This window comes from Gymnoscopelus microlampas, assembly GCF_963454915.1.
Source record: "Gymnoscopelus microlampas genome assembly, chromosome: 11".
Classification (NCBI taxonomy): domain Eukaryota; kingdom Metazoa; phylum Chordata; class Actinopteri; order Myctophiformes; family Myctophidae; genus Gymnoscopelus; species Gymnoscopelus microlampas.
The window spans coordinates 11087014-11110433 of NC_139948.1; the positions used below are offsets into that span (position 1 = coordinate 11087014).

General features: G+C 41.8%; 2 protein-coding genes across 2 annotated transcripts in view; one reads left to right on the forward strand and one right to left on the reverse strand.

Moving 5' to 3' along the window:
- LOC311054947 (uncharacterized protein) overlaps positions 1-23420 on the forward strand; it is a 431139-nt gene that overhangs the window by 281488 nt on the left and 126231 nt on the right. The gene's annotated exons all lie outside the window — the stretch shown is intronic.
- Positions 2458-4056, reverse strand: LOC311054944 (zinc finger protein RFP-like; the record flags this gene model as incomplete). Its single annotated transcript, XM_084070978.1, has 1 exon — positions 2458-4056. The coding sequence occupies one exon, from the start codon at positions 4054-4056 to the stop codon at positions 2458-2460; it is 1599 nt and encodes a 532-aa protein (XP_083927104.1).

The window sequence follows — 23420 nt, forward strand, 5'->3', positions numbered from 1 at the left end:
TCCACTAAGGCAAACGCAGATATCTAAAATATCAGACAAAACGCAACTGATTACTGAATGACACAAGTGACAAAAAACTAAACAACTGTATTTACCATCTGTGGAAATACTGGACAAGACCACAAGAACGGTGACAGACCATATGATGTATCTCTCCATGTTGTAATGTATCCTATCCATCCATCAACACCTTGAGATCCAGCTGAATGTTCTTTAATTTAGAGTACTGTAGGTTAAACACACAGAAAGCGTCTGGTCGGTTATGCAACAGCTTGTGTACGTGATCATGTGACCTACTGGGCAATGTGGGAAACTGGCACCTGTAGCATGCAAAGGATATGTTTGACCTTACATGCCCCAAGAACACCCTGGGTATAACATGATGTTGACACAGCTGGCCTGGACAGTAATACAATACAATATATTATCCAGTTCATCAGATGAAAAGACTCAGTAAACAGATAATAATAAGAGAACGAGAGCGCCTACAGGGAGGAAGTGAGGCGGTTGGTGGACCGGTGCGACACACACAACCTGGTCCTGAATGTCAACAAGACAAAGGAGATCATGGTCGACTTCAGACGGAACCAGCACAGTCACACACCACTTCTCATAAATGACACTGCAGTGGAGGTAGTACCACTTTCCTGGGGGTACAGATCCAGAGGTGTAAAGTAACTCAGTACATTTACTTAAGTACTGTACTTAAGTACAATTTTGAGGTATTTTCACTTTACTGGAGTATTTCCAATTTCAGTACTTTACTTTTACCTCTACTCCACTACTCATCTCAGAGGCAAATATTATATATCGCGACGCATTGTGAGCTTGAAGATCGGCTGTTTTCAAAACATTATTTATACATTTTGAACTTGTGAAATGGGTCCTTATGCACAATGAGTACTTTTACTTTTGTACTTCATGTATTTTTTGATACCAATACTTTTGCACTTTTACTCAAGTACATTTTGAATTCCGGACTTTTGCTTGTAACAGAGTATTTCTACCTTGCAGTATTGATACTTTTACTTAAGTAAAACATTTGGGTACTTTTTCCACCACTGTACCAGATCACAGACAGTCTGTCATGGTCCTCAAATACGGCCTCTCTTGTAAAGAGAGCACAGATTCTACGCCGGATGAGGCCACACTGACACCGACCGGTCCTTTTCTTTAACCAGTTTAACTCTGGCTGGTGTCCCTTCTTGGGGCATGCAAGGTCACCTACTTCATCACTGGTGTGGGGAGCAAGGAAACAAACAGTTGGTGCAGTGTTTCTCAAAACTGGGTCTGGGGACCACTAGGGTCCAGATCAGTGGTGGGCAACTTTGATGATGGAGAGGGCCACTATATTTCCACACTCACTCCAGAGGGACACATTGCATATTATGCTTTGTCACATAAAAGTAGCAAAAGTAGCAGATCTACAAGCTCAAAACGTGTCACGCTGCGACGCGTTTTGAGCTTGTGGATCTGTTATTTTTGCTATTTTTGAATTGGAATCCTGATTTTTTAGCTGGTTGCTTGTTTCTCTCACAGAATCTGGCAACACCGAGGACTAGCTTCACGTCGTTCTGCATGAACGGCAGCTCATAAGGGACATTCAGTGCATGTTTGAGTGTCATAATGAGGATTAGTGGAAAAAAACGAACTTTGGAGCTGCTAAAATAGCAGATTTGTGTTTATCCGCATTACTCCATTATGCCAGTGGAAGGGGTCTCCACAATGGACAACAGGGGCTTCTCTGGAAAAATTCAACGGCCCTTTGTATGTTGGTGAGTGATTAGCGACACATCAAAGCAAACATCAAAAATGACTGGAATTCTCCTTTAACTTTATGAACTTAAATACATTGGACATAAAAAAGACAATAGAATGTTAATACTAGTCATTAAGCTACTCATATAGACTGAAGTAATTAAAGCGGGTCATGTTTGCATGTTTGGAAATGTAACAGCTGAAATCAATAATATTGATTGTTTGTGTGCATACGTGGATGTACTCAAGAATGATGCAGGAGCGCAAAGTACCAACAAACTGACCAGATGTATGGAGAACCGGGATGACTGGAAGCAACGATGGAGGGCTCGTCTGAGGACGACCTAGAGAGAGATTGATTGATTAATTGATTGATTGATTGATTGATTATTTAGATTGTGTTGATGTTTTTTTTTTTTTGTCAACGATGGCAACATGCCCAAAATAGGACTGCTAGGGTTAACGTCTTTTTAGCAAGAGAAAAAAAAGATATTTCAGCGCTAGTTTTATACACATGCAACACATTCAACTAAAGGGTTCAATGGAGAGCTCTGTTTGCAGCTGTACTGGAACAAATGTATTACATTTGTAAGGACCATTTAACACAGTTGATTGGAAACCCCTTAAATTAACGATTAAATATACACATTTGCTGTCTTAAATTAAAATGAACCAGTTCATATAAAGCAGAGGATACGTCTAATCTGTGTGATTGAGTGGAGAGATGATCAGAGGAGCAGAGTTTTTACCACTTTTGTTGAAACATGGACTGAAGTAAGGATATAGTTTCTCAGTGAAGGTGCAGCCAGTGAAAGAGTAGACATGAACTCTGGCCTCCACATCATAAAAGGAGACCAGACCCTCCTCATAATCCACAAACACCCCGACTTTCTGGAGCTTCTCTCTTACAGGGAGGAGGACAGGAGGGCCAGCAGCAGCCCAGAATGCATTTCCATTTCTAAACGACATAGTCCAGTAACCATTGTTGGGGCTCAGTGTAATGGGTCCCTTCCTCTTGATGGACTCTCTGGCCACTCCTATAGTCCAGCATGTCTTCTCTTTAACCTGAACCTCATAGTAAAATTTGCCCGAGAAGCTTTGTCCTAAGACATTGGGACAGGAAGAGAATCTCTGCTTGTTGTTTGGAAGATTCTTCTTTACGTCTCCAAAATGTACTTGCTTTCCATCTTCAGACAGTAGGAGATAGCGCTGTGCTGTATCGGGGTCCAGAGTTACATCCACTGCATATTGTTGGATCCTCCGTAGCTCAGCATCATACAGCTTCTCCATCTCTTTACCGAGTGTCTTCTCCAGCTGAGCCACAGTTGTCCTCACAGTCCCCTCATATATAAACTGGTGGACATTGACCTTTGTCCAGTCCTTGGTGGGTGGAGGGGTGTTGATGGACATGTAGTGCTGGAGGAGATGGAGGTGGTCTTCAGTGTGTGAGAGCTTCTCCAGCTCAGCGCTTCTCTTCTTTAACTCAGATATGTCCTTTTCCAGCTCTTTAACGAAGCCTTCAGCCTGTTTCTCTGTTGTTTTATGCTTTTCAATACAGTTCATCAGAGCAGTGAAGACCTGCACACATGTGTCTTCAATCTCTTTGCCCGTCTCTTTCCTGCTGAGCTCTACAGAGTGTTTGACCTCCTGAATCTTCAGTTGTCTCTCCTGGATCATCTGCTGGACTTCAGCCTCCGTCTTTCTCAGCTCAGCCTTCTTTCCTTCACATTCATCTTCCAGAGATACAATTTGATGTTGCTTGTGGTCTGATTCGGTGCAGAACTGACAAACGCACATGTGGTCAGTCTTACAGAACAGCTCCAGAGGCCTGTCATGTTTCTTGCACATCATGTCTTCCAGGTTCTTTACAGGGTCAATTAGTTTGTGTCGTTGTAACACTGTGACTCTCCGGTGAGGCTCCAGGTGAGTCTCGCAGTAGGAGATCTGACAAACCAGGCAGGACTTCAGGGCCTTCAGCTTGGTTTCAGTACAGACGTCACAGGACACTTCATCTGGTTCAGCAGGTTCTTGGTCTGTGTCGGTTTTAACTTGAACTGACTCTCGAAACTGAGCAACTATCTCAGATATGAAAGTGTTGACCCTCAGCTCGGGGCGTCGGTCAAAAACCTCCTTACAAATGGGGCACTCACACCGTTCGTTACCACGATCCCAGTTATGCGTGATACATGTTTTGCAGTAGTTGTGTCCACATGGAATGGCGACTGGATCAGTGAACACATCCAGACAGATAGAACACAGGAACTGCTCTTCAGACAGGAGACTGCTGATACACGCCATTTCTACAAGCTGCGGAAACACTGGAAATGCGTCTGCTAAGAACGGAAACAAAGATGTCTGATTGTATACAATCCGGGAATAGTTATTATGTGACTACAAGCGGAATATTATCAACTCTCTCGTCCTGCTTCACGTCGTGAAGGTCTTTCTCTTTATTGGCCCTCACGCTGTGTAGCAGCTTTTAAGCCGAGCTGCCTAGAATCTCTCGTCACAAATAAGAAGTAAATCATGCCCAAATATGGAGTTTCACACAGCTCCAGAATGGCCTAACGTGCTCTGATCAGAAATATTGGGTAACCCAGGTAACCGCCCCCAGATTTCTTATGGAAATCTGTAAGGTGTTCCAAAGGCCCTAGATCAGTGGTTTTCAATGTGGGGTCCGGGGACCCCCAGGGGTACTTGAAAGGATCCCAGAAGGTCTCCAGCTAAAAAGTTGCGAACCAAATGACAACTGTAACTCTGGGTGTGCAAATGGAACCACTCACAGTTCAGAATCAGAATCAACTTTATGAAATGTGTTTTTGTGCAGGCTAAATTAAATGAACACTGACAATTTTACAGTGTAGATCAGGGGCACAGAGATGAAAATGACATCAAATGAAGGAATGTGGAATAATGCATATTATCAATCAAACGGGGGATCCTTGAAATGGAAAAGGGTGGTGGTGTCCTAGTCAGGCAGTGCTAGAAGGTGAGTGATCCGGTAAACTGGACTTCAACCTGGACTTCAACTTTTGATTGATTGGTCGCAAGTAAATATTTTTTTTTTTTCACTTCCTACAATGTTTTCAATCATTTCAAAAGGTTAAAAAAAAAATCTAAAACTAAAATGTTCAGAAATAAAAAGAAAGAAAGAAATGCATACATACAAAACAAAATCAAAGAAATTCCATAAGTAAATAAACTTTTAAGAAGATAGCTGAAAATAGCAGATCTACAAGCCCACAACGTGTTGCAGCTTGTAGATCTGCTATTTTCACTAGTCTGGGTCCAAGGGAGACATCAAAGCTAAAAAGTTTGGGAACCACTGCATTAGAGCACCCGCAGTAACTGTTAAATGAATGTATCATTGAATAATATCCTGCACTACTGCTTCTTGAACACACTCCTCAGTTTACACACAAATCTGCTATATTTGGTGCACAACACTGGCGCGATACTCAGTATAAAAGTTTTTCCTTTAAACATTTAGTCAGACAGAGGGGAAGCCAAGAGAGGAGACTGTTTAGAGAGACAGACAGACGGACCCTGAGAGGGAGACAGTGTAGGAGACACAGACAGTAGGAAGGCTGAGAGGGAGACAGTGTAGGAGAGAAAAAGTATAGGAAGTATGCGAGGGAGACAGTGTAGGAGAGATGGAGGAACCAGCCGCACCACAGGCCTGCCTGTTTGATGGCCTTGGCGGAGCCAGGTCCAAACGGACGGCCCGCTCAACCCCAGCACTCTGACCTTCACACAGAAGACAAACCCTACTCTGCTCCCGTCCTAGCTGTAGTTTACAACCCTCGTAGACGTATTTACGATTCTGACGTCTTCAATCTACGAGAGTTGTAGGGTGCACCCCCCCCATGGATTCGAGCACTTTCGGCACTTTACCCCGCGACACTCCAAACATGTTCAAATTGAAAATAAAAGGTGCTTACCGCAAAGCCCCAAATGTTAACTACCTTCGCGGGGTAGAAGTGATCCCCGTCGAGGTATATCTTTCAATAAAGAAGTCTTTTAATCCAGCTTGTGTCGGAATCTTCACTGTTCTTCTTTTGTTTTAAATGAGTTTGAACTGCGCATTAGCGATTTGGCGGTCGGGAGGTGTATTGCGCATTGAAAACACAATGTATCAATACACCTCCCGACCGCCAAATCGCTAATGCGCAGTTCAAACTCATTTTAAACAAAAGAAGAAGCAGTTCGCAATACACCTCCCGACCGCCAAATCGCTAATGCGCAGTTCAAACTCATTTAAAACAAAAGAAGAACAGTGAAGATTCCGACACAAACTGGATTAAAAGACTTCTTTATTGAAAGATATACCTCGACGGGGATCACTTCTACCCCGCGAAGGTAGTTAACATTTGGGGCTTTGCGGTAAGCACCTTTTATTTTCAATTTGAACATGTTTGGAGTGTCGCGGGGTAAAGTGCCGAAAGTGCTCGAATCCATGGGGGGGTGCACCCTACAACTCTCGTAGATTGAAGACGTCAGAATCGTAAATACGTCTACGAGGGTTGTAAACTACAGCTACTCCCGTCCCATCCCTCAAGCACCTGGATTGTGCGGAGATGAAGGACAAGGGGCTAGAAGCCCTTCCCCAGCTGGAGAGGGGTCTTGCAGCACACCTCCTATCTTCAGGGACAGTGGGCCTGATGCGTGGGCCGGGATTCACGGCGAAGCACGACAGGGAATTCTCCCTCATGAATAGGAGGGCCGACTCCGTCCTGGGCTCGGAATTCCGCAAAATCACCTATGAGGCCCTGTCTTTCATGGCCCCAAAGCTGTTTTCACTCAGACCTGATTGGCAAAATTAAGTAGAATTGCCCTTGTTTTTCTTCTTAAAATATCACTGAAAACAGTGGTGTAAAGTAAAGAACAATTTTGAGATATTCTATACACAACTCAAAATGATATTGGCGCATTTCTGTGTTGTTGTTGTTGTTGTTGTCAGTCACGCACCGTGGACTGTAAGTTCAGCCTCCTCTTGTCTTGACACGCTTGTTTTCAGTGATATTTTAAGATGGAAAAAAAAGCATAATTCTACAGCTCAGAACTCCTGAGCTCAATCTATCCTCCAGCCTCACCTCCCAGTAGCTTGGATTACAGGTACACGCCACTGCACCCGGCGAGAAACACAGGCACTTCTAGGGCTTTTAACTTTGAGAGAAATTATGTCATTGGTAATATTGCAGTCTACACCACCATCTAGCGGCGGAAGACAGAATTGCCAGTATTGAAAGGAAAGGTTTTTGATAGATGTGAGAAAATACATTTCTCATTGGAATGGTAAATCAGTCAACACATTCCTATTATAAATTCCAGTTTAAAGTGCCTCTTACATCCCAGTTTAAAGTGCAGTCTATAGGCTTAATGGTGAAACACTATAGTGGTGGACAAAGCAGGCTACACAACCGCAAATGTTTTCAGTATTGATATTGTAAAGAGACGCCTCGTTCTGAGGCCAATGTTTTCAAGCAGAAGAATTACTAATTAGCAATCAACTCGATACCGAACTTAGTGCGGACACTCGATCGACATAGTCCACTGCAGCTCAGAACTCCTGAGCTCAAACGATCCGCCAGCCTCAGCCTCCCAGTAGCTTGGATTACAGGCACACGCCACTGGACCCGGCGATTTAACTTTGAGAGAAATTATTTCATTGGTAATACTGCACTCTACACCACCATCTAGTGGTGGAAAAGATAATTGCCAGTATTGAAAAGAAAGGTTTTTGACAGATGTGAGAAATTATTTATACATTTCTCATTGGAATGGAAAATCAGTTGACATGTCACATGTTCCTCTTATAAATTGTGAAACACTATAACAATGTAGTGGTGGACAAAGCAGGCTACACAACCCCAAATAAATACTCATATTAGTACTCTATAGGCCTACAAGACAAGAGAGAGAACGTTGCTCAGTCAAGGTGTTTTACCTGAGTTAAGTAGAACACACTGTCCGGAGCTAATCTTGCAGACATCTGGACCAATCAGTGCCAAATGTCTTGCGTAGAATTCCACAAATCTTTGTAATTATTAATTATTTTTTTTACTTTTTACTTTTGATGTTTTTTAATCACTTACCATGGAAGTAAAATGGGCTCACATTGTCCAAATTTGAGCACAGGTGATGTCATCGGCTAGATTCAGTTATGCCAAGCCATTTATCAAATCAGGCTGACCTTGCCCAAGATGATATGGAGTCATATATCATAGCTTACGTCATAGACGACTGCATGCTATACAGTTGCCTATGCTGCTACAATTGTCTTAATACCTAACAGCAAGCCCAAATATGTAAATGTTTAAAAAGTGTCCCACTCCCATCAACTATTAATGTTATTAGTCAGCAATCCCGGCCGTCAGTGACACTTATAATCGGGGTTTCTACACATTTTCCATTTCAAAATTCCATACTTTCCAGATTCAAATTTCCAGAATTCTCTATTGATTCTTCAGACCATATTTGACATACAAGTATAATAGCTACATGTAGATGCTTATTATGTAACAAAATAGTTTTTAAATCCAACTGTACTGTATGTTTGCATGACCATGTAGCCTACTATTATGTTGCCAAATAATTGCAAGATTGTAGCTACAGGCTCAATTAAGCACTGCTTTATTAGAACTAAATTGTATTTTTGAAAATGTTCGCCTGCAATGACATGACCAAAATAGGGACGCCACATTGAAAGTGCCTTTGCGTGTTACTCACAGGTTGTGTGAGTGTCCTGCCATTCCTTAGGTTGTAGCGAGTAGCGACTTGTATTTGCAGACAGCCTCTGAATCATTGGACTGGTCCCTTCAGTCAGCATTCGGTTGAATTCTCTTAGAGTGGCCTCCTCTCTTATTTGTTTTAGCTCTTGCTCATTTGATTTTCCTATTTGTCTCATCTGTTTAAGACAGTAGGTAGCTGATATATTGCACTTTTACCTAGATTACTAGACCGAGATGACTAAGTATTGAGGGTTTAAGTGAAATAATCAAAAAACATTAGTTCACACAACACTGATGAAATCTATGAAAAGGTTTAATCGGCAACACAATTTTATACAATAATATGTAGAGGGGGTCCCTGCTTCATCTCTCTCTCTCGCTCAGCTAGGGGGTCCCTGGCCTGAAAAGGTTGAAGACCCCTGATCTACTGTATATTGGTAGGTGGCAGTCCTGAGACGGGCATTAAATGTGGCATGATGGTCCAAGTCTAATCCATGTTTGGGATTGTGTCATCAGTGCAGACAGTGCTTCCACAACACATTACATAAGCAAAGGGGCCACTTAGCTGCAAAGGGGACTGGGTGCATGTACAGTACTGTACTGTACCGTATACTGCGTCATAATTATGGCTATAGGCATTGCTGGAACTTGATCTCCTATCTCCTATGAAACTCGAGATCAAGTTCTACCAGATATTTGTTGAAGAAGGAACGTCAAGCAGACGCCAGGCTCTATGGGAGGGAGGCCATATGCCTCGACCGTGTCGGGGGGGGGGGGGGGAGAGATTTATCGATAAACCAAGTGTAGCGATATGGAATGGAAAAGCAATTAAACCCCTCTTTCTCTTTTTTCTTCATAAAATTGCTAAATACAACCCACAGGTAGGGACGACTGGGGTCAAAAGTAACACTTTTTACATTTTCCTTCATAATTGACAGTATACTTGAAATATACTAGTCATCTTTTGTTTTAAGAAACATACATATGGGCTCTAATTACTGATACCATGTATAAGCTTTCACTAGTAAGGACAAGACTAAAATATTACTTTTAATGCAATAAGTCAGAGTGTTACAATTGCCCCCGTGACGGGCCAATTATTTTATTTTTCAATTTTGTTTTTTCAAATGTACATCTATGTTTTAACTTTGAAATGTAGTGAAATGTAGTGAAATATGTTCATTTACTAACATATAAGTATGTAATCCCAGACAAAAAAAATCTGCTTGCAGTTAAAAGGGAGTTTGAAGTTACAATGGGTTTGTATAGGAAGGGCGCGTGTCTGATAAAATGAATATCAAATATCTAAATACTGTATCAAGCAACTTAAAAAGTGTCTGTGAGGCTCACAAAAGCCTGAGTAGACGATGTAATGACCCATTTTTTTTTTAAGTGAAATATCCAAGCCAATAAAACAATTAACTAAAGCAGGGGTCTTCAACGTTTTCAGGCCAGAACCCCCTAGCTGAGAGAAACGAAGCAGGGTCCCCTCTATATCGTGTAAAATTGTGTTTCAGATTCAACTTTTTTTGTTTACGTGGTCTGCTCTTTTTTTCCCTCTACACCTATGCCTTTTTGCCAAAAAAAAAAGCTTGTAGATATGCTATTTTTGGCTAAAGTTCTCAGTAAAGGGATGCTAGGGTTCAAGTGGTTAAGGTAAAAAAGAAAATCATATCACACAAAGATTTGGCGCACCCCCTGTAGTAACTCTGAGGACCCCGTGGGGTGCCGGACCCCCTGTTGAAGACCCCTGAACTAAACTGTAAAATAAATGGTAAATGGTGCATTTATGTAGCGCTTTTATCCAAAGCGCTTTACATAGAGTGTGCATTACATTCACCCATTCACACACACATTCACACACACATATTACATTCACCCATTCACACACACATTCACACACCGATGGCGGAGGAAACCATGCAAGGCACCAACCACCAACCATCGGGAGCAATTAGAGGGGTTCAGCGTCTTGCTCAAGGACACTTCGACACAAACTCGCCCCCCACCCCTTGCGGTTTCCAGTTCACTCTACCCGGCCACTCTACCCCCGAGCCACTGCCGCCCCCAACTAGCAGACAGTCGCAAAGTAGGCGAATGTGAATGCATGTTTCTATGCTGTGTCACAGCTTACGTGTATGCAGTGGTGGAACAAGTACTCAAATTCTTTACTTAAGTAAAAGTGCCAATACTGCAATGTAGAAATACTCTGTTACAAGTAAAAGTCCAGAATTTAAAATCTACTTGAGTAAAGGTACAAAAGTATTGGCATGTACAGGTGTACAGACATAGTACAGAGCAGGGGTCTTCAACAGGGGGTCCAGGACCCCTAGGGGGTCCTCAGAGTTACTACAGGGGGTCCGCCAAATCTTTGTGTGATATGATTATTATTATTTTTTACTTAACCACTTGAACCCTAGCATCCCTTTTCTGAGGAGAACTTTAGCCAAAAATAGCCGATCTACAAGCTCACAACGCCTCGCGCTGCAAGGCGTTGTGAGCTTGTAGATCAGCTATTTTTGGCAAAGAGGTATAGGTATAGAGGGGGAAAAAAGAACAGTAAACGTAAACAAAAAAAGTTGAATCTAAAACACAATTGTATACAATATAATAGAGAGGGTCCCTCCCTGCTTCATCTCTCTCTCAGCTAGGGGGTCCTTGGGCTGAAAACGTTGAATACCCCTGGGTTAAATGAATAGTTGCGCCATCTATCCTATCTGGGTGCTTGCATTGCATGTCTGCCTGTCAACACAATCATTTGACTGACAGACTGACACTTCTTCTGCACGCCCACACGCATATACACATGCAACACCTGTTTTCATGCATGGCTGCACTACACCTCTTCAGGAAACACTACCCTTCCTCTGTGCCTGGCTTACTTGTTGTTAACTAGCTGTACGAACTCTTGTTTTATTGTGGTACTGTTTTATTGGATCTTGTTTAGTTGATACACTTTTGCTATTGATTTTGCTATTTTGTCTCATCTGTTAAGTCTGCTTAAAACATAGCAGCAAGTGGTATGTATAAACTGAAACTCATCTCCTCCTACAGTAGACCTCTTCCCATGTTCCATATCACTGCTTTTAAAGTTACACACACACACACAGCCTCTCCCTCCCTCCCTGACATTTGGGAAGAATGGTAATACAAGAAAACACTTGCGCACACGCACACACACACACACACACACACACACACACACACACACACACACACACACACACACACACACACACACACACACACACACAGAGTCAGGTCTAAAAGTTCTCAACGACCCTGAAAATTAAGGCCCGGCCATAACTGGGCCCTACTGGGCCGGCCCGAACAATTACCATATATTTAGGCCCAAAAACCCCATAAAAGGTGTTGTTATGTGATTAATGTCCTGAAAGTCACACCTCTAACAAGCTTTGAACTGAGCAGATTGGACCTTCCGTTCCAGAGATAATGACCAAAACATCTTGAAAACGGCTACTTTTGCGAGGGTGAGAGACTCTAGTCTCTCTCTCACACACACTGTGACCAGGGGTCATCAACATGTCCGTGGCAGGACATGTCTATGTCCGTGGCACATTTTTCAAACTATCAAACTGTTGTGACACGGCATGGCATGCCCTTCATTACATGACCTGCCTGGTGAAACATGTCCAACAACTCTTCCGAACGTGTGGTGAGGTGAAGTAAGTAAGTAGGCTATGTACATTATATTTGTACAGTATATAACACTTCTCACAGAGAGAACTCACAAAGTGCTTGAAATACAACAGAAATAAAAACACAGCATGAAACATTCAAAACAACAAAAACAAACACAAACAAATCTAAGACATTCCACAAGTGGTTCTTAAAAAATGTCCAGAGGCTGCAGCTCTCAAGACCTGTAGAAGGGCATTCCATACATTTTAGTTTTGACCTTTTTTCGTCCCGCGGGGGAACTCCTCCTCCGCCTCCTTCGCCCCCTCCAGCTTAAAAACGAAAAAATCTAAGACATTCCACAAATGCTTGTTTAAACAGTAATGTTTGTAAGTGGCTCTAAAAAATTCCACAGAGGCTGACCTTTTTTCGTTCCAGCTCTCAAGACCTGTGGAAGGACATTCCATACATTTTCTTTTATTTTTTATTATCTTTCTTCATCTCGTGGGGGAATGCGGAGGGGGAAGCAGTTAGGGCTTAAGTGTCTTGTTCAGGGACACTTCGAACCTTAGGCTTCCCAGGCGGGCTCTCTAACCATTCAACTATGGCCGCCAACCTGGTACGAGGAATAATAATAATAACTAGAAAAAGTGCTCCTCGGAGCACAACTCTCCGCCAGAAGACTTGTGTTGGGAATGTTGGGAATATTCTATCTGTATAAGTGTCCTATCCAATTGTTACAGTATCCGCCATTTCTCAACCATTTCGTGATTGTCCTGTCTGTATAAGTGTCCTATCCGTCCTGTCTGTATAAGTGTCCTATCCGTCTTGTCCTATCCGTCCTGTCTATGTAAGTGTCCTATCCCTCCTGTCTGTGTAAGTGTCCTATCTGTCCATTTCTCAGCCATGTCAACTCAAAATCATGCTCGCTGGCTTGGGCGCTTAGCTGTTAACTAAGCATTTGTAGGATCGAGACCTTCCCATCTAGAGAGGCTTTAGCTTAATTAAAGTATCTGCTTTGCATGCAGGATTGTTGGAACTGTCTTACCTCACTTTGAAAGTGGCACAGACACTTTCAAAGTGACACATGTATTTTATAGGCCGCTATACGTCACTAGCCAATCGGATCACACTATTTCACCGTATTGTCACGTGTCACGTGAGGCTTGACCAATGTTAGTCCCAGTTTCAGAAAGTGAAAACAAACTCTCCTGGCGGAGAGAATAATAATAATAATAAACTTTATTTATATAGCACCTTTCATGACATAAATGCAGCGCAAAGTTCTTTACAGAACAAAACAAAAACAAACAAAAACTAGAAAACGTGCTCCTCGCAGCAGACTTGTGTTGGGAATGTTGGGAATGTTCTAATTCTTATGTTCTAATTCTTACAAAAAATAGAACATGTTACTGTGTCATAATAACATGACACAAGTGTCCTATCCGTCTGTATAACTGTCCTATCCGTCCTGTCTGTATAAGTGTCCTATCCGCCCTGTCTGTATAAGTGTCCTATCCGTCCTGTCTGTATAAGTGTCCTATCCGTCCTGTCTATGTAAGTGTCCTATGTAAGTGTCCTATCTGTCCTGTCTGTGTAAGTGTCCTATCCAATTGTTACAGTATCCGCCATTTCTCAGCCATTTCGTGATTATTCCTGTCTTACCTCACTTTGAAAGAGGCTAAGACTCTTTCAAAGTGACACATGTATTTATAGGCCGCTATACGTCACTAGCCAATCAGATCACACTATTTCACCGTATTGTCACGTGTCACGTGAGGCTTGACCAATGTTAGCTTGACATGTGGAAAGTGAAAACAATGTCTCCTGGCGGAGACAATAAAAATGTATTAAATACACAATAAAACAGTGGCAAAAAACACTGGCATAAAATGAATGGCTAAAATAATACATAACAGGCAGTGAGGCAGTGAGCAAAACAGTAAAGACATGAATAATACTCGTATTGACCCTATGAACAATTTAATATATTTCGATAATGAAATCTTGTCTGGCTCATGGACTAAGTAGAGACAACTTAGTGTCCAATAACTAGATGCTGATTTTGTGTATTTTGTTTCTGTACCAAGTATTTTTTTCTACTTCTAAATCATCATGATGAGAGACTATAGATGTGATCAGCAAAAGTAAGAGGTTACAATCACAGGTCGACTTCATTACATTAACACAATATGGGGAAAAGAGGACTTAAATGCTACCTTAAGGGACCCCACATATTTGGATGAAGTGAGGACATGGTGCCATTCACATCCAGACCCATTGATATTACCCATTGTAAAGATGCACTGCTAAAATGCACTGCTAAAAGGCCTCAGTTTGCTTGAAAGGATATCATTTACGTGTAAAGTGCCTTTAGAATGATGATCCAGCATAACCAATGCCACAATACTTTCCCATATCTGCTTATTTCCTATAATGTGATCTAATAGATAGAGCAGACAGGTATCTGTAAATTATTTCTGAAACCAGATTGAAATTCAAACAGCAGATTGTGAGATGACAAATATTCTAATTGTTCGTATATGATCCTCTCTATTACCTTGATACTGAACAAAGAATGGAGACAGGACAGTAGTTACCGGGTTCTAATTTGCTTGTTTTTTATAGATATTTCAAATTTAGCTTTTTAGAGGGGTTGGTCTAGTGGCTATTTGAACATTACCATGTTGTTTGTTATATAGGCTTTGCAGAGAGTGTTGACTTCTGATCTCATGGGCAGGCAGAACTACTCTGCTACACTTGCATACGCGTGCGTGTGTGTGTGTGTGTGTGTGTGTGTGTGTGTGTGTGTGTGTGTGTGTGTGTGTGTGTGTGTGTGTGTGTGTGTGTGTGTGTGTGTGTGCGTCTTTTTTTAAGCAGGCATAAGACAAAGGGGTTGTTGAGTTCTTGTTGTTAAGGAATTGACAAACAGACCATTGCTGTGATACAGGCTATCAATTGTCAATGTGTGTGATGTCCAATCCCACACATACTGTACACTTAATAAATTATAGTCCCACCTCTCTCCCACACCCCTCTCACAGATATGTCAACAAGCCTGCAACGACCAACAGCCATAAACAAACACTGCTGCCATCAAGAGATTTAGATAATAGGTGTAAGTTAGTATTTGTGATATAAAATGTAATTTATGTTTGCACGTACGTATGTATGAGATTTATGCAAAGTAATCATGTTACGTGTGCTTTATGTAGTATTAATTGAATAATAAGCTTTATTTGTACAGCACCTTTATATGTATATGCATACTGTATCCAAGCCTACAGTAGAGGATCTTGAGCCGAGCCCTAACCCGTTGAGAGCTTTATAAACAAGTCGAAGGACACAGGGAGTTTAGTTAAGACTGCAGGATGTGCTCTCTCTTTTGTTTATGTTAGCAGTCTAGCAGCTGAGCTCTGATTAGACTCACTATATCCTTTCAAATGACTTTTTTAGCAAGACCCGCACAAATGGCATTACTAATTGAGATAAAAGCATGAATACATTTTTCAGCATCTTTTTGATTTAGGAATGGTAATACTTTGGCAATATTTCTGTGTTGACCAAATCCTGTTTAGGTGAGGTCACTTTGTTTATAATGGAACTTAACTACTTGAACATCGCAGACAACAATAGCGTTTTGAGAGCTTATGTAACAGTTGACCGATGGTCAAGGCTCCAAGCTGACAAAAATCCAGGAATGCAATTTTAATTATATTTATTCCTCTCAAAAAAGAGCACTAATAGTCTGTGCACACATATATACAGTGCTGGCCAATGCGAAAATGACTTAACAACAATTAAGATTTGAGAAAAATGAGAATAAAATAAAAGCAAACAATAAGGAAATAAAACAATCCAAACGGTTAAGAACTCTTGCAGGCTATACCCTTTTACAAGGGGCCCTGCAGCTCTCCCTCAGGGATGTTACCTGTGTTCCAGCCTAGTCCCTGCAGCCTCCCTTAAATAGGGAGTGGATCCTATACCACAGGACACGAAACCAATTAGCAACAATTAGCTCTTTCATACATTCCCCATAGCATACGAGTAAACATTCCTAAAGATGCAGTCAATGTATCAGTATGTGTGTATAGGGCACGGGCTGCCTCATGACAGCTCAGGGCATAATTATGCAATGGTGTATTATCAGCAAATGGTGTTAAGCATAACGTGTTCTAAATGAAATCATAGTGGAAGCATGGTGAGAACACCAAAAGTTGTGACACATTTTCTCCAAGACTAATGAAAGTTGTACTTCCTTGTTCCATCCTGTAAGACTGTAATGTATGTTCAAGGCAATTTATGAGGATTTCATGGTTCATTTTACGGAGCTACACAGATGCGCAGTTAGTTTCTGTGATTAGCTCCTCGAGCTCTCCTCGACTTGCTCCGTCACATCGACCCCTAAACCCAGACACGATGGTCGTGAAGGAAAACGACCCCGTCTCTCACCATCTTCACCCGGACCAAACGTCGCCCTCTCAGTCATCCTCCCACCAACGCGAGGTGAAGTGACCACCACAGCTGCCCGGGGGGCCCCTCCTCCTTCTCCCCAATCAGCTCCAGCTGTGTCCATCTCACTCCACACCAGATCAGCTGCATCGTTCTCCCTCAACATGGATCACCTCCACACCCCCCCACCAGAATACATCATTTTAGGCGACTCCATCATTCGTGAAGTTTCCATCCCCAACTCTTTTACATATTCATATTCTGGCGCTAAAATTACCGACCTGCTTCCTCACATCCCAGTCATCCTCCAACGCCACCCATCCGCCCACACTGTAATTCTCAATATAGGTTTTAATGACATAAAGTGCAAACAAACATTCAAAATGTGGGCCGATTACGAGGTCCTGGCAAATACAGTAGAAAACCTAAACAAAAGCTGTATTTTCATGGGTCTAATTCCCTCCCTCCACCGGGGCCCGGAAATGTTCAGCCGCATTTACTGTGCAGACTCCTGGCTGCGCAATTTTTGCAGTGCCTGCGGCTATGGCTTCATTAATAATTTTGACCTCTTCTGGAAAGTCCCATCACTCTATCGTGACTTGGTGCACCCCAACACTAATGGCAAAAGAACCTTGGCCAGAAACATCACCCACCACCTCTCAACTGAATGACGCCAGTCAAATCCTACCTCCCCCATAATCAGTCCCCCAGCTTACACAACTCAGATTCCAGTTTTAATTTCTCTTAGACTCTCAGATACAAATGCACCACAGCCAATCACTAGAAGAGCAAACCTCAGCAACATCACAACACTCATTCCAACCGACCAGCCAACCTCACCCTCGGACCCCTTAGGTCCTAGGACCGTTAAGATTGCCCTACTAAACGCCCGCTCCATCACCCAGTCGTCTTTTATCCTAAATGACTATTATACAGCCAATAGCCTGGACATTTTTTGTTTAACAGAAACATGGCAAATGTCAGAGGAGTACGCTTCACTTATAGAACTGTGCCCACCTCACTGCTCATTCACCTGTGTCTCCAGGCCAGCTGGGTCAAACATTGGTGGTGGTCTGGCACTCGTTTACAGAGACTGTTTTAATTCCAGGATGGTGAGCGCTGGCTCCTATAGCTCTTTTGAACTTTTAATCACTAAAGTAGGACGCACAAATCCATTTTATTGTATTTTAATCTATCGCCCCCCTGGTTTTAGCAGCTCTTTTTTATCTGATTTCAGTGACCTTTTAACTTGCATAATTAAGTTTGAAAGGTTCATCTTGCTTGGGGATTTTAATTACCACATAAATAAGAGCACGGACAGCGCTGCAGTCAATTTTCTCAATGTCACGGCATCTTTTAATCTTGTACAACATGTATCAGGTCCCACTCATAACAAGGGTAACACTCTAGACCTTGTTTTTAGCTTTGGTTTAACTGTGGACAACATTGTTACTGAGGATATGGCCACAACAGACCACAAGTCATTAGTTTTTAATATATCTTTTAATCCTGACTGTGTGGTAGGAACCCGAGTCAAACGCTCACGCATAATAAATGCCCGCTTTCAACACGTCATCAGTAGTACCGCCTCCTTTTAATGAAAACACAGACATTGATGTTTTAGTCCACTCTTTTAATTCATTGTGCTCAGATATTTTAGATGAAGTTGCCCCTTTTAAATCATGCACTGTCCGCACTTTAAACACAACTCCATGGCTGAATGAAAACATTCGCTGTCTACGGCGAGAGTGCAGAAGTGTTGAGCGACGGTGGAAGTCGTCTAACCTTGAAGTCCACCGGTTACATCTCAAAACACTTTTAAATGATTTTAACTCTTTGGTCAAGGCTGCAAGAGCTGCCTATTTTGCCAAATTAAGTACCTCCAGCAAAAGAAACCCCAAAATACTTTTTGACACAATTAACTCCATTGTCTGTCCACCATCACACGACCCTCCTGTATTTTCTGTAATGGACTGCAATAACTTCCTCACGTTTTTTGTTAACAAGGTTGTCAGCATCAGAGCAGGCATCACCCCTTCATCTTCCACCCCCCAGTTAGGCCTTAACCACCAGTCGATCCTGGACTCTTTTACACCTATTTCACAACCTCAGTTAATTGAGTTAGTGAACAGCATGAAATCCTCCTCCAGTCCTCTAGATGTTATCCCAACCACCATTTTAAAAGATGTCCTTAGCTCCATAGGCCTACCTCTACTCAACATAATCAATCTCTCTCTGACCTCGTGCACTGTCCCCTCCTATTTTAAAACTGCCACTGTACACCCACTTTTAAAAAAGCCAGGACTGGATCCCGATTCACCCTGTAATTATCGGCCAATTTCTAAGCTCCCTTTTATTTCCAAAATTTTAGAAAAAATTGTTGCTAGGCAACTTTTAACAGTTTTAAATGTCCACAACATTTTAGATAAGTTCCAGTCAGGTTTTAGACAGATGCATTCTACTGAGACAGCGCTTTTAAGAGTATCCAATGATCTTTTAATGGCATCCGATAAAGGTAAATCCTCAATTTTAGTGTTGCTAGATATGAGTGCTGCATTCGACACTTTAGACCACCTTATTTTAATTAATAGGCTCAGGGAGCGGGTGGGGATCACAGGGAGAGCCCTCGATTGGTTCTCGTCCTACCTCACAGGTAGAAACTTTACAGTTTCTGTGGGCACTCATGTGTCAAGCCCTGCCCCCCTCTCCTACGGAGTTCCCCAGGGCTCGGTCCTCGGTCCAACTCTCTTTGCACTTTATATGTTACCACTTGGTCACCTCATCAGCACTTTTAAAGGTATGTCTTATCATTTTTATGCTGACGATATCCAGCTGTATTATTCTTTTAACTCTAAGAGGCCTGCTGATTTTAATTTCAATGTATTGCACAATTGTCTGTCAGCCATTAAGGCCTGGATGTCAGACAACTCCTTACAATTAAATGAGGCCAAAACGGAAGTGCTTATTGTTGCTCCTGATAGCATTGTGCCCAAAGTGATCGAAGGCATGGGGCCCCTGAGACAAAACATACGGCAGAATCTTAGAAACCTCGGCGTACAGTTTGACCAATCAATGCACCTTGATACTCACATCAACTCTATAACCCGGACATGCTTTTTTCACCTCAGAAACATTGCAAAACTCAGATCCATAGTTTCCCACCCCGAACTAGAAATTATCATTCATGCATTCATCTCATCACGCTTGGACTACTGCAATTCACTTTTCACCTGCCTCAGCAAAACCACCACGGACCGCCTCTAACCAAAACTAACAGAAGGTCCCACATCACTCCAGTCTTAGCCGCCTTACATTGGCTCCCCATCAAATTCAGAGTACAGTTCAAAGTCCTGGTGATCACCTATAGGTCCCTACATGGGCAGGCTCCAAGTTACCTGACCGATCTGGTCCCACGCCATGTCCCAGAAAGGGCCCTAAGGTCTGCGGAACAGGGTCTGTTAAAGACCCCAACCACCAACCTCAGAACCAAGGGTGACAAGGCTTTTCAAGCTGTAGCCCCAAAACTGTGGAATGCTCTCCCCCAAGCCCTGAAAGATACAGCCTCGGTTGACATTTTTAAAAACAAACTTAAAACGCTTCTATTTGAACAGGCGTTTGTTGTCATTTCATGATTTTATTTTCTATTTTTCTTACTGTACCTGTGTTATTATCCCATCTGAGGGAAATTTGTACAGCCTTTTTGTTTTGTGTTACTGTTTTTATTTGATGTATGTAAAGCACTTTGTGAGACTCCTCTGTGAAATGTGCTATATAAATAAAATGTACTTACTTACTTACTTACTTAGCTCTGAAACCTCACTGAAATGTCTCTGAAAATAATGTAGTTTATTTGATTGAAACCTCCCGTTTCAAGTATCTTGCTTAGAAAGGGGAAGTTTGGGTATGCAATTGCTTGGAGCTGCTCAATCAAAATTGGGCTTAGTAGTAGTAGTAGAGGGCTCACAACTCCAGAGATCCCTGATCCCTGATTTGGCTTCTCAGGCCCAAGTCCAGGGGCCCAAAGGTCACTGCAACAGTGGCTTTCAGATGTGCTATTTTTTGCCATTTGTATTATTTGTGAAAACATATTAATTCATTCATTCATTTTACCATTGTGTCCATAATGACATAACCAAAACAAGGACACCAGGTTCAAAGTGGCTAAATATAAGTTATATATTTCTTTAGGATATAGAATTTGCCTCTGTATTGTGAAATGAGTGTGCACATAGTATAGTAAATAAAATCATAATTGTATAGTTGTATATTTTGCAATGATAATATGTCACAAAATCCCAAGGCACACGTAGTAGTAGGGTCATCTGTGGCACTTCCGTGACCGTGGAGAGCAAAGGTCTGTTTCTCAATGGATTTGTCATCGAGGAGGATTATTAAACAAATTTAGCCGGGGTGTATTTTTAAAAGGGGCGGGGAAAATTTGTGAGAGACCAAAATCCAAAATGGCTGCCGTGAAAATGAACTTTTTAATGGTTTGACCTACAATGATGCACAATACATGGTTTCAGAGCTTATTTTGGTCAAGGAATACATATTTGGTGTTTATATAATGATTTGACCTATTGTTGACCTTCAAATGCAAGATGGCTGCCAATTATGAGCTCTAAAAGTTTTTTTTTCTTTCCAAAATCGTCACAGAGCCTTCTTATTAGGCTCTAATGAAAGCTCTGCTCATGATGAGTTGAATAATATGCAGTATAAGTACACAGAAGTAATCTCTGAGGTCAATAAAGTCAATGTTTGTGTGTAAACAACATTTACTGATGTGCGGTTTCCCACTTTTGGCCTCAGCCAAAAGTACACCTTGCGTATGTCACTGATCACATGACCTCAATCAAGAATACTAATATGTTGCCTAGAACTGGATAATTGATTGAGGTCATGTGATCAGTGTCATACGCAAGGTGTACTTTTGGCTGTTGAGGTCATGTGTACTTTTGGCCTCAGCCAAAAGTACACCTTGCGTATGGCACTGATCACATGACCTCAATCAATTGAGGTTAGAGCCTAATAAGAGGGTGACGATTTTGAAAAATAAAAACCTTTTAGAACTCATAATTGGCAGCCATCTTGCATTTGAAGGTCAACAATAGGTCAAATCATTATATAAACACCAAATATGTATTCCTTGACCAAAATAAGCTCTGAAACCATGTATTGTGCATCATTGTAGGTCAAACCATTAAAAAGTCAATTTTCACGGCAGCCATTTTGGATTTTGGTCAGTCACAAATTTTCCCGCCCCTTTTAAAAATACACTGTCAAGCATTCGAGCTGTGGTGCACAGTGTCCATGCGTAATGGAGAATAAGCAAAGTAAACCTTTTAGTATCTTTAGCCTGCTGGCATATTTATTAGTAGTAGCGCATAGAACGCTCAGTGTGTTTACACTCTTTCCCTCCTGGAATAATCTGGCGCGCTCACCAAGAACGTGATGACGTCACATCCGGAGCGTACCGTAAACCCTGTACAAGTTGTGCAATACAATACAATGGGCTACCGTAATAGACAGAGTAAGGGCGCCATCAAATAACAACACTTAACACCCCCACTCGCACTTAGCTCTCTGGGTTGACAAAATAAAATTACAATTTCAAAAATCAGGAAAATAAAATATCAACCACATGGTTTCCCTTTCCCATGTAAACAAAAACACACAACACTTTCAAGTGCCAAACATGTCCTGAGCAAAACTCTTTAGCTTCATCTTGGTGGCTGGCTTTGTCAGTATATCTGCGATCATTTGCTCAGTAGGACAGTACTCCAAAATCACTCTTCCACTATTTATAGTTTCTCTTATGAAATGGTACTTGATATCTATGTGCTTGCACCTTTGCCTGTGCACTGGGTTTTTGGCTAGTGCTATAGTACCTTGATTGTCTTCAAACACTTTTGTTTGTGCATATTGGTATTTGTCAATATTCCTGAGTAGCTGCTCTAGGTAGATACATTCCTGCATGGCTGAAGCTAAGGACATGTATTCTGCCTCACATGTAGATAGTGCAACAGTTGCTTGCTTTCTTGCCTTCCATGAGATCAGAGAACTTCCTTCACTTAGACTGGCACAATATCCTGATATGCTTCGCCTGTCTGTCACATCTGAAGCCCAGTCAGCATCACTGTACACTCTCAGACCTAGTCTCTCTGTCTCATTTCTTTTGAAGCATAACTCCTGTTCTGCTGTACCTTTGAGGTACCTAAACACATGTTTTACTGTGTTCCAGTGTTCTAGTGTTGGTTTAGCAAAGTTCTGAGATAGCTTACTAACCACAAAACTGATGTCTGGTCTAGTGCATGTGGATAAGTATATCAGGCTTCCCACTGCTTCCCTGAACCTTCTTGGATCTGTCATTTTTCTGCATCTTCTGTGTACTCTAATTTGGGCTCACAAGGGGTCTCTCTGGCCCTGCAATCCTGCATTTCAAATCTCTCTAGAATTTTCTTCACGTATCTCTTTTGTGACATTTTGACTTTGCCTTCTGTTTGGTCAAAATCGATTCCCAAAAAATACTTCAATTTCCCTAGATCTTTCATTTGAAATCTTTCAGTGAGCATCAGTTTCACACTGTTAAGTACACCCTTATTGCTAGCTGCTATGATGAGATCGTCAACCCATACAATTAACATCACCTTCTCATCATGTTTCTCTCTTGTATACACACAGTAATCAGCGGGATTCTGTACAAAACCCTTCTCAGTTAAACATGTGTGTAACATTGCATTCCAATTTCGACCGGACTGCTTCAGGCCATAGAGAGACTTATGCAGTTTGCAAACTAGATTTTCACCTGTTGATGATTTTTTCACATAACCTTCTGGTTGC